At 47.0% G+C, this 14,427-nt stretch overlaps 1 protein-coding gene across 20 annotated transcripts in view; it reads right to left on the reverse strand.

Annotated features, from left to right (window-relative positions):
- Window positions 1–743: 743 nt before the first annotated feature.
- The window catches only part of Afdn (afadin, adherens junction formation factor), a 118,588-nt gene continuing 104,904 nt past the window's right edge, over window positions 744–14,427 (reverse strand). For 9 of the 20 annotated variants that reach the window (XM_090337829.1, XM_090337822.1, XM_090337823.1 and 6 more), the window contains 4 exons: window positions 10,548–10,682; window positions 7,384–7,675; window positions 3,791–3,875; window positions 745–2,570 (listed from right to left, as the gene is read on the reverse strand). In XM_090337829.1, coding sequence (XP_090193955.1) covers window positions 2,417–2,570; window positions 3,791–3,875; window positions 7,384–7,675; window positions 10,548–10,682 — 666 coding nt within the window. In that variant the 3' untranslated portion in view covers window positions 745–2,416. Of the gene's footprint in view, window positions 2,571–3,790; window positions 3,876–7,161; window positions 7,676–10,547; window positions 10,683–14,427 lie in introns of all 20 variants that reach the window. The other 11 variants (XM_090337815.1, XM_090337825.1, XM_090337814.1 and 8 more) reach the window with 3 other exon arrangements.

Genomic DNA, 14,427 nt, shown 5'->3' on the forward strand with positions numbered 1-14,427 from the left:
GGGGCTGACAGGGGAGTGGCAGACGAGGGGGCGGCTGACAGGGTTGGCAGGCGAGGGGGCGTGGCGAGCAGATGTGGGCTGATAGGGCCATGGCGACGAGGGGGCGTGGCGAGGTGGGGGCTGACAGGGGAGTGGCAGACGAGGGGGCAGCTGACAGGGTTGGCAGGCAAGGGGGCGTGGCAGGCGAGGGGGCGTGGCAGGCGAGGGGGCGTGGCGGCGGCGGCGGCTGATAGGGCCGTGGCACGTGCCTTAGCCAGGAGCCAGGCCAGCAAGCCGCCGACCTCTAGCAGGGCCTTTTCATGCTCCCGTGTCCAGAGCACAGGGCGGCCATCCGCAGGACCGCCCGTCTCCACGTCTGTGGAACACCTTTTCAGGAAAGCGAGTCCCAGCACTGAACACCCAGCGGTGCCGCGATGCACCTCCCCACGTTCCCACCGCCTCTTCCCTGTTCTGCACCTCCAAACCTGCGCCTCCCGCCGGGTGAAGCTCCCGCCTCGGCTCGGCACACACCCTCCATCCGCCCGAGGCCGGTGACAGGGCTCGGGAAACCTGGCTGCCCGGAGCAAAGCGGCAGCCAGGGAGGCCGGAGAGGCCCCGTCCACAGAGGACCACGGGAAAGCCACCAGGAGCTCGAGCTGCTGTGTCTCTTCCCAGACGGAAAGCACTGCCTGACCCCAGACTGACACGGAAGCACAGTTTAATGAATACGGGACGGGTGCAAACAGGTGCAGAGGAAGGCAATACAAACATAAGCTTTGTCAGCACTCGTCTTAAATACATATAAAGTTTATTAAAAATAGTTTGCAACTGAAATACAGTAGAAATGGGAAACTACAGCAGTTTGGATGTTTGTCCATGGCAATGCACATTCTGAAATGCGCCTTTCCACATATTCACATTTGACCTCATTGTCCAGGGGTCGCCACGGGCTAGATGCAGACTCACAGAAGTGTGCACACTCTTCTGTACACCTGTCACCCTACAGCCATCTGCATCTTCTCCTGGAGAAGTGGGGCCGCCACCCCAAGGCTGCCGAGGCCTCCGGACACCGGGAGGAGCTTGCATTTCCAGGGGCATGGGGCAAATCCTTCATCTACTCTCGGGCCCACTCCACTCTCTTACTTACAGAGGAAAAGGGAAAAGCACACTTTCAAATAAGAACCCTGATAGACATAAAAAATATTTACACTTTCACTTTCTCAACAACTTTGCATACAACTCTTATTAAAAGTGGTTTTTAGGGTGGCGAACACTTGTGTTCTTTTATTTGAAAGTGTACGTATTTTCCCGATATGTAAGAGAAGAGAGCAGCACAGAAGGTCACCTGGAGCCACAGTAGGGCTCTGTCAAATAGGACATGTGCTTAAAATCACCAAGTAATTTATCTTTTTAATATCACACATATAAACAAACTGAGGTCTGACCCACCACCATCAGCCACACACCTACAGCTGAAGGAGTGACAGTGATAACTCATAATTCACAAATTAAAATTAAATAACTCTTATACTATAAAAGAAATATAGCTAGAACTGCCATGAGTAACTCTTGTAATGTTTATGTTGCAGATGTATGAAAGTAACTTCCTTTCTTTTCTGACAGAGTATTGATATAAATGCTTCTTTTCAAATTTCGGAGTGACAGTTGTCTTCAGTGTCACCCAAGGACCTCATACTACCTCCTGGGCATTTTTGAGCACAGTCCCACAGGAACATGGCTTAGTTAGAACGGTCTTAAGAGACCATCGGAACACCTGAAAACCAGTCACCTTCAATTCTTACTGCATTCATTAGTCTAACAACAAACTGGTATTTAGGAAAGCAAAATCCCCTAAGATTAAATTCACAACATTCTGTCCTGTAGAAACGTTAAAATATGAATGGTTCTTTTAACTTGATCAAATACCCAGAACTGGCTGGGCAGGCTCACACGTGTAGATGTCCTGACCGTGGCCCTGCACCTGTCTTGTCTGGGCACAGACAGAAGGTGTCCTGGGGTAGACACTCTGCGGGCAGGAGCAGCAGAGTACAGTCACCCTTCCTGCAGTGGGCAGGCTACATCTGACTGGGAGCAAATGAAGATTGTAGGAAACAAAAGAGGCCCAGAAGTCCTTGGTTTGTGCTCCTTGGAATGATATGGAAGATGGGGAAGAAGACAACACATTATCTTTATATACTCTTCCCTTTGAGCCCAAGACTCCAAGGAGAAACTAAATGGGCCCTTCACAGTGTGCAGGGTCACTAAGAGTCAGGACTCAAATTATACACATGGTAACTTCTTGGTAAATAAGATTTCTTAGAATTGGAATATCTCTAAATTAGGAACCGAATTAATTTAGCAACATAACCTCCACCTCCCCTTCCCAAAGCCTCGGCTGGGCTTGCTCGCATGAACACAGGGTGCCCTTCTCCTTTTCTCATTTTGTGTTCAGTTCATTCTCAAGTTCTGTTAGTTTACGAGAAGCTTTCACTTTGTCAGACACGTCTTGACCTTGAGAAAAAAGGCGCTGGCGCTCTCTGAAGGTCAGGTTTTCAGGGGCTCCAGAACGTCCAGGCAAGTTTGTGTCATGGCTAGGCAAGAAAGAAATACAAAACATTATTTGTCAAAATACAAGTAACTTGGCCTATAGCTTAATCTGTGTAAGTGATTAAAATGGTCAATAAGACATTTTGTTGTTGAATGCTGCTGTATTACATTCACTGATACTATCTGAAACAGAACTGTACCCACACCATTGCTAAAACAGAACTGTTTTAGCAACATGAACTTGAAAGCCTACATGCTCACATGATTTCTCTAAGTTTACTGAAGATGTATTTTTGGGGGGGTGAGGGGAGGGTATGGAGTCAGTCAGGGTTTGAACTTGGGGCCTGGGTGCAGTCCTTGGACTCTGCTCAAGGCTAGTGTTGTACCCATTTCAGTCACAGCACCACTTCTGGTACTCAAGTGGTTTAAAGGAGATAAGAATCTCACAGACTTTTCTGCCTGGGCTGGCTTCAGATCAAGCTCCTTCGATCTCAGCCTCTGGAGTAGCTAGGGTTCCGAGGGTCAGCCACCAGTGCCCAGCTGAAGTTGTATTTTAATCCATGCACAGGCCTGGTGTGGCGGCACCTGCCTATAACCCCGGCACTCAAGAGGTCACAGCACGGAGATCACACGTTGGAGGCCAGTCGGGCCATACAGTAAAACACTAAGAAATAACTGCCTGTCAATTAGCTTTATCACATTAACTCGGTAGTAACTCTAAGTGGAAAAACAAGCTCAACATGTTCCCTTCCAAAAGCAGCAACTTTCAAAAAACCAGTGAGTGTAACTTCAGCAAGCAGGTACGTCACACACCAGTCAAACAAACGTACCTGTAAGGTAGGGTTTAGAAGTACAGCATTTATCAGCCTTACTTGTATCTGAATCATCTACAAATATACTTTAGTGATAATTTAGTAAGTGATAGAATGCGGCAATGTTTTAAGAACAGGTTTGAAGGGTGACAGGAAGCCTGTTTTTCATTGGGGCTGGAGGGGAGGGTGTGGTGGGGGGGTGCAATGGTCCTGATCGTGGCATTGCACTTGTCCTTTCTGGTGACGTCCAGCAGACCAGTGTCCTGACCACAAAGCCCAGTACCTACGTCACCATCGGAAACAACAGTGTGAGCGACAGGCACTTCCCAAGGCCATATGCACAATGGCTGTGTGCAACGGGAGCCATCTCCGCTGACCTCAGCCCAGCCAGATGCTGAGGAAGGCAGCGCACACAGCCACCTGTCCAGAGGAGGCAGTGCCGCTCTCAGTACCTTCGAGTGAGCTTCTCTTTGGGGTCCCGAGGAGCATCATGGGTTCCTGTCGCTGTCCCGGCAGACCCCGTGGAAGAGTGTGGCCCTTTCCAGGAAAGAGAAAGCACAAGTTACACCTCACTTGTGAGAACGATACACCACCCACAGGAAAAAAAAAAGCCATTTAATTACTGAATACAAAAGCAAAAAAGCCTTCCCACATTAGATGAAAGGCCCCAATCACTGCAGTCACCAGAGTGGGGCAACCTGTGTGTGGAAGACAAGACACAAATCAGCTAACTCGCCTAATTACTGCAAAGTTCTGAGACAACAGAAGATCTCCTGCATCAGGGAGAGCAGCAAAACACCCAGCACACTGACATTACGAGTGCTGATAACAAATGCAAGCTCAAGATTCAGAAGGAAGCCTTCTGGAACAGGAGGTATGGCAAAAAGTGGCAGGGTGCCAGTCATGAATGAAACACCAAACATGAGCTCAGGGGCCCTGAATTCAAGCTGCAGTATCAAGAAAAAAATGGAAGCCACGTAATTAAAGTTCTTTTTTTTTTTCTCCCCAGGATAACTACTGAATTTGTTTTTCCAAGATAAATGGCTACAATTAAAAACAAAAAACCCTCCCATTCCACAACTGGTGCTGGCAATATAAAAGCTGTGACAAGAAGAGAGCACTGGTCACAGTGGCAGGAAAGGGAGTGGCTGTCGGCCCAGGGCTGGCCAGCTGGGTGGAAGGCTGGCTGGCTGGCCCACCTCTGCCGAAGACGATGTCAACCAACAGTAACTTTGAGTTTTGGCTGGGGGGATTGTTGAGGGTCAAGAAAGATTATGCAGCTGGGCAGGTGGCTCAAGCTTGTAATCCTAGCTACTCAGGAGACTGAGATGGGATGACTGCGGTTCAAAGCCAGCCCAGGCACTAAAGTCTGTGAGACTCATCTCCAGAAAACCAGGAGTGGTGCTGTGGCTCAAAGGGTAGGGTGGTAACCTTGAGCTGAAGAGCTCAGGGACAGCGCCCAGGCCCGGAGTTCAAGTCCCACAACTGATCAAAAGAGAAAAAAAGAGAGAGACGATGCAGATAAACGTTTTTAAATGCATCCAAATGTGTACTATTATCATTAATAATATACCACTAAAACCAGAATGCATTAAAAAACAGTATTCATGCTATTCTGCTTGGAATATTAAGAATAAAGACAATCTCACAATTTGAAGACCGTCAACTCACAAAATTCACTATAGCACACATCAGCACATGGAACAGTCAAGACAGGGGCTGACTTCTTCCACAAGAAGAGCTTGTGTGTACTTGGGGACAGCACAGGCTTCACCTGTCACAAGCTCCGGGGGGCCGAGGGTGCCAGGCTCAGCCAAGACTCAAGAGATGGCAGAAGCACTTCCTGTCCACATCCTTCTGCATAGTGTTGGGTTTGTTCTCTCTCTCTCTCTCTTTTTTTTTTTTTTTGCCAGTCCTGGATGCTGAGCTCAGGGCCTGAGCACTGTCCTTGGACTTTCTCAAGGGTGGAGCTCTACCACTCGAGTCACAGTACCACATCTGGCCTTTTTCTGTATATGTGGTACCAAAGAGTTGAACTCAGGTCTTTGTGCATGCTAGGCAGGCACTCTACCACTATGCCAACCTCCTGGCCCTGTTCTCAATTTTCATCCCAAACTTTTTCCTATTTTATCTGTTTACTGTGCTGCAGTCTTTTGAGCCTTCTCGAGAATGACACTGGCTTCTTCCACTAGCAGAAATGTATCTTCAAACTTGCTAGAGCTTTCACATTTTGGAAGAATACCAGAAAGTCTCAGCTGACTATACATGAATGCTGCCAATTACAAAGAATTTCCAAAGAGCTTTGGTAATAACACAAGCCCATCTCTTAACACTGTGTTGCCACATTGAAGTATAGCACTGCTCATTCCAACTGTTCCTCACACGTCCTATGGAAGAAGCCATGTCCCATCTGCAGAAATGTGCCTCAGCAGAGCTCAGGGGAGAGCGGGGAGGGGGGAGTGAGGTGAGTATGTAAGCTCTGGGAGGGAACGGTAACCATAGCCAGGCTGTAACTTGCTTCTAAGGTAGCTAGAAGATAGGTATAACTACAATATTCTGCTGCTACCAAATTTGTGTCGCGACACTTGGGAAATATCTACAGTTCAGCTTATAAAATCAAATATAGGGCTGATAACATTATGCTTCATAATTTCTTATAATTCCAAAAATGTCTTAAAAGGCACCAAATTCTCGTTTATTCATATAGATTTTATAAAACAAGATTTAATTTTTGGCTTCCAGAGGGACTCACCCAAAATATTATACACTATGCCTTCAAAGTTAATTAAAGTGCTGATTCAGGTGAGGACAAGGAATTCTGCCCAAGGCATCTGTCATGTAACTGTCAGACTCCCTGTCACAATTGCTAAGTCCTACACAGTCATGCAGGATGACACAGGGATGAGAACCACTGTACCCCCTACAACTCGAGCTACGGGCTACTACACTGAGGAGGGCTGGTACTACAATCCCACTTGATTTACAGCAAGCACCGTCCATGTGCGGTCTCAAGGCAAATATAATTCAGCAGCACCTCAGGCCTAAGGTTCTGCAGTACGCAGCCCTGGCTTGCGGGCTGAACCCCAGGGGCTGCAGAGTCCCTTTCCTGCCTGTAACAAGAGGCCTCTGTGCTCTTGCAGTCAGGCCAGAGGGTGGCAAGAGCTAAAAGCAGTGGCAAGAGCTAAAAGCAGCTGCAAGCCCAGGAGGACTTTGCTGCTGCTGCTGCTGATTCTATTTACTGTGGGAAGAAGGTAATGGAAAGGAATGGAACTGTAAGGGATAGAGGGAGGAGAGGCGATTGCAGATGACCAGGGTATCTGGCCTCTGGTACGAGGCAGTCTGCATTGGGCCGAGAAGCCCAGCTCCTAACTAACCAACTGAGCAGACGTTTCACCACCCAAAGAAGCCACCACAAAAGACACAGTTCACTACACAGGCCACTGGTGTGGAACCAAAAGTCCTACTTGTCTTCAATAATGGAAACTTTTATCTTTGCTCAATCAGAGGTAGGAATTAATTGAAGAGGCAAAGAATGAAAGCCAAGACCAACAGTACTTCAAGTGATTTGGGGAATGACAGAGGACTGATTGTCAGCAGACCAGAGATATACAGGCATAAAATCGGAGCCCTGCGCATTCATCCGCAGAGCACTAGCCCCGGCACACCACTGGTGATAGAGAGAGATGATCCTGCTGAGCGTGATCAAGTGCAGCCCACATGCCAAGGCTCCGACCTCCACAGATGGAACCGAGTGGCAGGTGTGCAGAGATCCAATCAGCAAGACAAGAGAGGCTCGATTTGCCAGTTCAGCGTTTACCTCTACCTTGAGAGTAGCTGGGCCGGTAGAAGCCTGGTTTGCTAGGGAGTAGGGGCTGGCCTGCTCTGTGAGCGGTACTGTTGGCTTTGGCTGAGGGTGGCTGGAATGAGTTGGAGAGAAAGAGGCCATCGGAGGCTGGGCGTGTCTGGCGGGGGGGCTGCTGTGGTCTAAGAGTGGCAGGAAGAAGGTTCCCATGAGACTTCCTGGTGCTGGAGTACTTATCCTGACCTGCTGGACTGCAGTCCTCCTCCTCCTCCTCCTCCTCATTGTATGCAACAAACTTGGCAGTGAACAGCGAGTCTGGGGAGAGGACCTGCGTTTTGAGGTAGGAAGCATTTCGCTGAGGTGGGGGAGGAGGGGCGCTGGGCCCAGGGGATGGGGGCGGGGGCGCGTAGTCCCGTGGAAGCGGAGGTCGGCACAGCCCGGGCTCCTCGGGCTCCAGCAGCCTGCGTGCTGCCTCATCATGCTGTCTGCGCCTCTCAGCTTCCAGGCGGCTGTAATACCCTTCTTCCTGTCGCCTCTGCAGGCGGGAATAGACAAAAGCACAGGAGTCAGAGGTCAGGAGGAGGTGACTGGACCCTCTGGGCTTGCAGAGGGAATGACAGGTGCACTGCCATCACCCCACACCACCACACCACCACAGGACGTCACCATGACTTGAATGGCAGAGGCAGGCCAGCCCAGAAAGAGTCTTGTCCTGAGCTTTCTGCGGTCACCTCTACTACTGACTGTGACATCAAGGGCTCAGAGAATGGAACGAACCAGCACTTTAGGTCTCCTTTCATTTATGCAACTAGACCTTGAGTCCTCTCAATTCTTGCCTTTCTTCTTCCTCTTTCTCCATCTCCTTTTCTCTCTCCACTTCTGTTTTGGTAGGATAACTTACCTTGTATTGTTCTGTTTAAATAGGAAATCATAAATGATAAAAAAAATCACTCATTTCCCCCCAAATAATAGTCTAACAAATACGCGTTCCACAGTTCTTAATCTGTTATTTCAAATCTTATAAACTCCCTGATGAACAGAAAATTCCAGCCAAGCATTAATAGCAACAGCAACAAGATACTACGTTCAAATATATTTTGACACATACTGTACATTTTTTTTCTGACATACATGTGCACAAACTACATTTGACAGTTTAAACTCTTTTAACATTTAAAAAGGTAACAGCACAGTTGTTTTAAAGATTGACAAGAGTTTTAGAGCACAAGGAAAAAATATGAAAAAGGATGAAAAAGCAAACAAGAGTACCCTGCCTTAACTGGAGTAAATGATTAATGCTATGAAATGGAGTATGGTAAATTGTAAATTCATTTAACCAAAGAAAATCAATTAGGAAGCCTGTTGGCACCATAACAAATTTTTGCCTCCTATTTGCACACTAGGTTGAACTCTCTCTCTATTACCTCCAGATCCACATATATGCACACAGGTGTATACAAGATGGTCACATATGTACAAGGTGAACATGTGATAGTCACATGTGCACAGAGATGAGCATGTGACAGTCTCAGACTCACCTTCTAGGAAGACAACATGAAGAGAAAATGCCAATCCAGTCACTACTGAGACCCAATTTCTTGCCCTACTGTTTTGTTGAATGTTGGGGAGTCCTGAAAGACGGACATTTTTGTGTCCATGTCTGTACAAAGTCACTATTCCCTTGGGCTAGGAAATTAATCTACAGTGACTCCTGTGGCTTCTAAATGGCACTGTCCAGAACCTTAAAAGTTACATGAGGACCAGGTGCTCCATAACTGTAGTAAGGAGAAACTGAACCCCTGATGGTTACACTCAGAGCAGATACAAGTACATGACCAAGATATTTTACTGAGAAAATGAATGCACACTTGCTGTAACAAAAAAGCAAAACTATGAAGTCTGAACATTCTGTAGTAAAAATAGGTTTCAGCTTCTTTTTACAGAGATCACTTAAATGGAGGAGCAGTTACTAGAACATATGTGTATTCACATAGCATGGGTTGTAGGAACACAGGTTGGAAAGATTAATCAATGGTTTCTCAACACAGAGAACAGCCTGCTTCTTTTGCACATGCATCCAATGCAGAGGCCATGGATAAGCTACTCTGCCAAAGCTCTGGCAAGGCCAGAAATGGCCCAAACCAGAGCAAAGAGCAGTGAGCAGGCACTGACATGGGAAAGAATTCCTCCCCAGGAGCCTACGGGGATGCCACAGAACAACAGCACCAGCACAGCACCAGAAACCAAGTGCTCAAGTTCTGGAAACATGCCACAGGTGCCCCCCAAACCTTCATTCCTTCAAAACTGCTCAGCGACAGCAGGCAAGGCATGACACATTTAGGGTAGGATAAAGGCGTATAATACACTCAAATCACTGCATCTGATGCAGCGTGTGTCTTCACACCATCCTCTCTATTTTCATCTAAATGAGCCACATCACACCCATCGATCTTACTCAGATTGTCTTGTAGATCAACCAATCTCATCACTACAAAGAACTTCCTAAGAGTTTTTCTTTCTTTTTTTGTAGGATCAGGAGATTCTATTAACATAGTTTATTAGACTATCAAGAAAAGAACTGTTAATAAAAACTAAACTTTTTCCCATTAGAAGTTGTGACACTCAAAGTTTCTACCTTCATGGAAGGGAGGTAAGCAAGAAACGGAGCTTCTCTCAAGCTGCACAGACACCCTTCACCACCATTCCCGCCCCCCTCCCTCCCTCCCGCCCGGCAAGGCAGAGCCACACAGGCTGGGGCAGCAGCCACCTTGCCCCAGAGCCCCAGCTAAAAACACAGAGGCAGAGGGGTCTGAGACTGCATCTCCAAGCTCCTGTGTCTCAGAATGACAAAAACAGCTGTCACTTCAAATTCCAACTCATCACTTGAATTAAAAAACAAACACACACATAAGCAGCCAGAGTAATTTTCAGATTGCATACTAAATCTTCCTTGTAACCGTGGTTTTTGTAGTCATCTACTGTCTTTACCATCAACCAGAATGAAGTGACTTTAGCAAGTAATCTATTTGAAACGGTTGAAGTTAACAAACTGTTTTGCTATGTACTGTTGCCTCCCGTAATTCACGCTTGATTCAAACAGAACAGAACCCCAATCAAAGCAAGCTACTCCTGTGCAAGCAGCAGCAGAGCAGAGCCCCACGACACAGCCTTCCCTCAGCGCTCACAAGTCTGAAGGAGAGCAAGAGAGCCTGGAGACAGTCCCGAAGAGAGGTAAGCAGGCCAGACGGGGGCTAGAGGCTTTGTCCAGTAACAAACGCTGGGAAATTCAGCCCTGTTCTGTCTTGTGCATCCTAGATAGACACAATTTCTAGCCCCCTCTTCCCCAGCCAATCAATTATGTGGAGGCTAATTTGGTAACATTTTAGCTGCCCTTAGAGGACCATAACCTTTTCTTCAGCATCTCGCTTCCCTCGCTCCTCCTCCTGACGACGGCGCTCTTCTTCTTGTTTTGATCGATCTTCTGCTTCCCGTTTGCGCATCTCTTCCAGCTGCTGCTGACGCCTGCGCTCCTCGTCCTGCAACTAACAACACATGGACTTGAGCTTCCACCCAGCCCACACAGCCAGCAGACGGAAAAGCACACACGAAGACAAGCAGACACATACACACAGACTCAGTCAACTTGAAGATATTAAGTCATGTCACGACTGGAAGATGATAAAGTTTACACACTGTATAGCTACATGACTTCAATACATTAAATACTTGGTCTCCATAAGGTCAGAGTTATTCTCCCACTAGCTGTTTCATCCATGCTAAACAAAGCATGGTTTTATTAGAACAAATTGGTTAGCCAGCCCCTCTAAGGGATTACAGAACATCTCAACCAGCTTGCCTGTCACCCCCTCCTGTGCATGTGGGTGGGGTTCCTGAGTCTGTCCCAAACCCAACTTCCACGGACAGCTTTTCCAAACAGCGCTACTAGCTGTTGTTGGACAGTGAGGTCTCAGTGCCCCTATGAGCCCTCTGCCATTGGCTTGCGGACTCCATTCTAGGCTTCAGGAATTCCTTGCCAGCTCTGGATAGCCCAGCTGAGTAACAGACCCGAGGTGGAGCTTGCAGAGGACTCCTGGCTTATTTCCATCTGCACATTTAAGGACCTGGGAACAGGAGCCCCTGCTCCCCTGCACACTGCTCTGGAAGATGGTGAGTTCCAAAGTTCTCATCTTAGCCCAGAATGAATGACTTAATTTTCTATTTGGACATTCAAATTCTACCTTTTGAAACAAGAAAAAAGATATCACTCATTTCCTTTGGAGTTCCAACATGTACATATGCCCTCTATTTGGCTTTTGGCTTCCTTGTTCTCCTGGTCATTTCTCGATCATTACAGGCTGAAAATACCTTTTCCAAAAGTCCCTGGGTTCCTGTCCAAACGCCCTCTATCCCTCTGCATAATGGCTCTGTCTGTGGTTGTAGCCCCAACAGTGCTAGCATTCTCCACGGGTCCTCGTCACGGGCCTGAGCTACAGGGACATGCAGCACAGGCAGCCATGACAGGCGACTGCTAGTGGAGCCCTAGGTAATTCAGCTCCAACTCCAACTTAACAGGACTAGAGGAAATACTGCCATTTCTGCAGGTGACCAGTTTTTCTATGGACTCTTTATAGCTGAAACTTAAAATGGTAACTTCTCCATATGGACTGCTATGTACTTCTTTGAAGCAAAAATCTAACCCTTTCTCTCTTATGTCATTTCTATACAACAAAACGTATCTCATGGCAATGATTAACCTGTGGGAATATTTTTGGGTATCGATAAACAATGATGAAATTAAAAATCTGAATGATCTTATCAAAAAGAAAAGTGAGTTTGGCTTTTTCTTTTCTATGACTAAGGAGGGAAAGCGGTGCCAGCCAGGGCTGACAGCAAGGGGGCATGGCGAAGCAGAAGCACCAGTCCCCTGCTCTGGGAGGGACCCAGAGGCCCCGGCTGTGTGGTCTGCACATGGACAGACTTTATAGCTAAATAGTCACTAGAGCTCTGGTAAGAAGACAAACAGCAAGAGGACAGGAAACAGCCAACGGAGAGAAGTTTAACCAAGTATCAGAGGTTCCTTTCTCCAGTAACAATCAGATGAATTTCAGTATGTTGAACTTCTACACCTAATGAAAACCCTATTCTGAGTCAGAAAATAAGGTACAAATTCAGTTCTTTTAAGCCAAACATAAAGTCAGAACAAGTAAAATTCTTGTAAGCATAAATGCTATCTTATAAATCTATGAACAGGTTTTTTTTTCCCTCCCTAAAAATCCTGTATTCTATATCGGAATGGTAGGTGGTAAGCAAGGAAACATCCTTATGTTTAGTTCATTTGTTACTACTTTTAAAATAGCCAAAGGGTCACTGCTTCATACCTTTATTATAATAGCAGCAGTGAATTTGTCTGTTTCATGTATTCTCATTTACTTATTTTTTAAAAATTGCTTATGGGGCTTAAACTCAGGACCTAGGCACTGTCCCTGAGCTTGTCTGCTCAAGGCTAGGGCTCTACCACTTCGAGCCACAGTGCCACAAGTTTTCTAGTAGTCAACTGGAGATAAGAGTTTCACGGATTTTCCTGCACAGGCTGGCTCTGAATTGCAATCCTAAAAACTCAGTCTCTTTAATAGCTAGGATTACAGGCATGAGCCACCAGCGCCTGACTGTATTCTCATTTATAAAGAAGAAAAAAAACTTCCCTCACTTCCCTTCCGCCTTTATAGTATTGAGAGAGAAAGAAGAGATGTTCTCTTAATTTACTCTAGACAGCTCACATAGCCCAGTGCACCGTGCTGCTCTCACTGATGGCCTGAGTGTCACATCCAGAACCCAGACCCAGCTAAAGGATTCTGTCAGCACATCAACGCAGACCAAGGGTCTGCTACACTGGCAGTCCGCAGCCGTAACCAGGGTGTTTTCACATCAGAGGACTGTGCGGGAGCCTCACAACCTGAGTGGGCGAGGCTCATGTTGGTAGTTCATAATTTTGTTTTCTGCCAGTTCTGGGGCTTGAATTCTGCCACTAGGCCACACTCCCAGCCTAGTGTGTTCATAAGTTTATGCCACAAAATGTATTACCTTACATCTTTTTTTTTTTTTTTTTTTTGGCCAGTCCTGGGGCTTGAACTCAGGGCCTGAGCTCTGCCCTTAAGCATTCTCAAGGTTAGCGCTCTACTACTTGAGCCACAGCACTATTTCCAGCTTTTTCTGTGTATGTGGTACCAAGGAATCGACCCCAGGGTTTTATGCATGTTAGTCACGTTCCTGGCCCCATGTCTTAAATCTTTACACCTGCCTTTTCGTCTAGTGGAATCATATTACCGTTTTCTTTTTTACCTCTTTGCTGAATACACAAGTCAAAGTCTCTTAAAGCTCTTAGAAAATCCTTTCTCCTCCCCCACCCCCGTTTATACTTTCTTCTACCAAGTATGGAGAACACTTTATTACTCAATCCCCTGGCACTCTAAGAGCCATTTGAGAAAATGTTCTCCTGTTTAGAGTGGGATGCGCTTTGAGAGTGAAGGCACCCCTCCCACTGGTGGAGCACGAAAGCAGGCAGGGGCCACCTGCAGCACGTCATACTTCCTTTCCTTAACCTAGCTCTCATGGCTTTCTCAGAAGTTGCACAACATAAACCCAGCTGATAAACATCCCCCAGTAAAAGACAAGTCCCCTAGCAGTAGGGAAGGCTCAGAGATCCAGGCTATACCTCCTGCAGGCAGCTCTGGTCTTGTCTACCATGTGAATCTTATGTTTACTCCACAAAACGTGTACACACTGCTCCTGACTCCAGCCTTCCATAATGTCTATCCGGGGAAGGCCTGAGTGAGCGTTGCACTCAATGTCTTCCGTGTCTAGGAGGTGCAGAGGGTTGTGTCAGTGTGTGTGTGTCATTCAGCTCAGAAGAGCCTGGAATCCTCTGTTCAAAACACCCAGTCACTGGCAGCAACCCATGCTGCAGAACTTGGATTCACACACTAGTCAGACCCGTGACCATGTGGTAACAAGTCAAATCCGAGAACTGACCACGGACACTCAGTGGTCACCCAGCTGAAAGATGGCTCCAACACTGCCACTTTAGAAAAAGGGGTGTTTATGGTGTAGCAGGACCTGAGAGGCTGTCGTTAAAGAGTGCTGCCTGGTAGTTGGCCTTTTACTCACATGACACTTATTGGAAAGAAATCGGAGTAACAGAAACAAGCACAAAGTGCAAGGCCTGGGCGAAGCTTTTACCCTCCAATCCCTGGCGTGACTGAACAGGATACAGCAGTTAGAGAGCCTGTA

The sequence above is a fragment of the Megascapheus bottae genome, chromosome 8 (genome assembly GCF_031878675.1).
Source record: "Megascapheus bottae isolate mThoBot1 chromosome 8, mThoBot2.hap1, whole genome shotgun sequence".
Classification (NCBI taxonomy): Eukaryota; Metazoa; Chordata; class Mammalia; order Rodentia; family Geomyidae; genus Megascapheus; species Megascapheus bottae.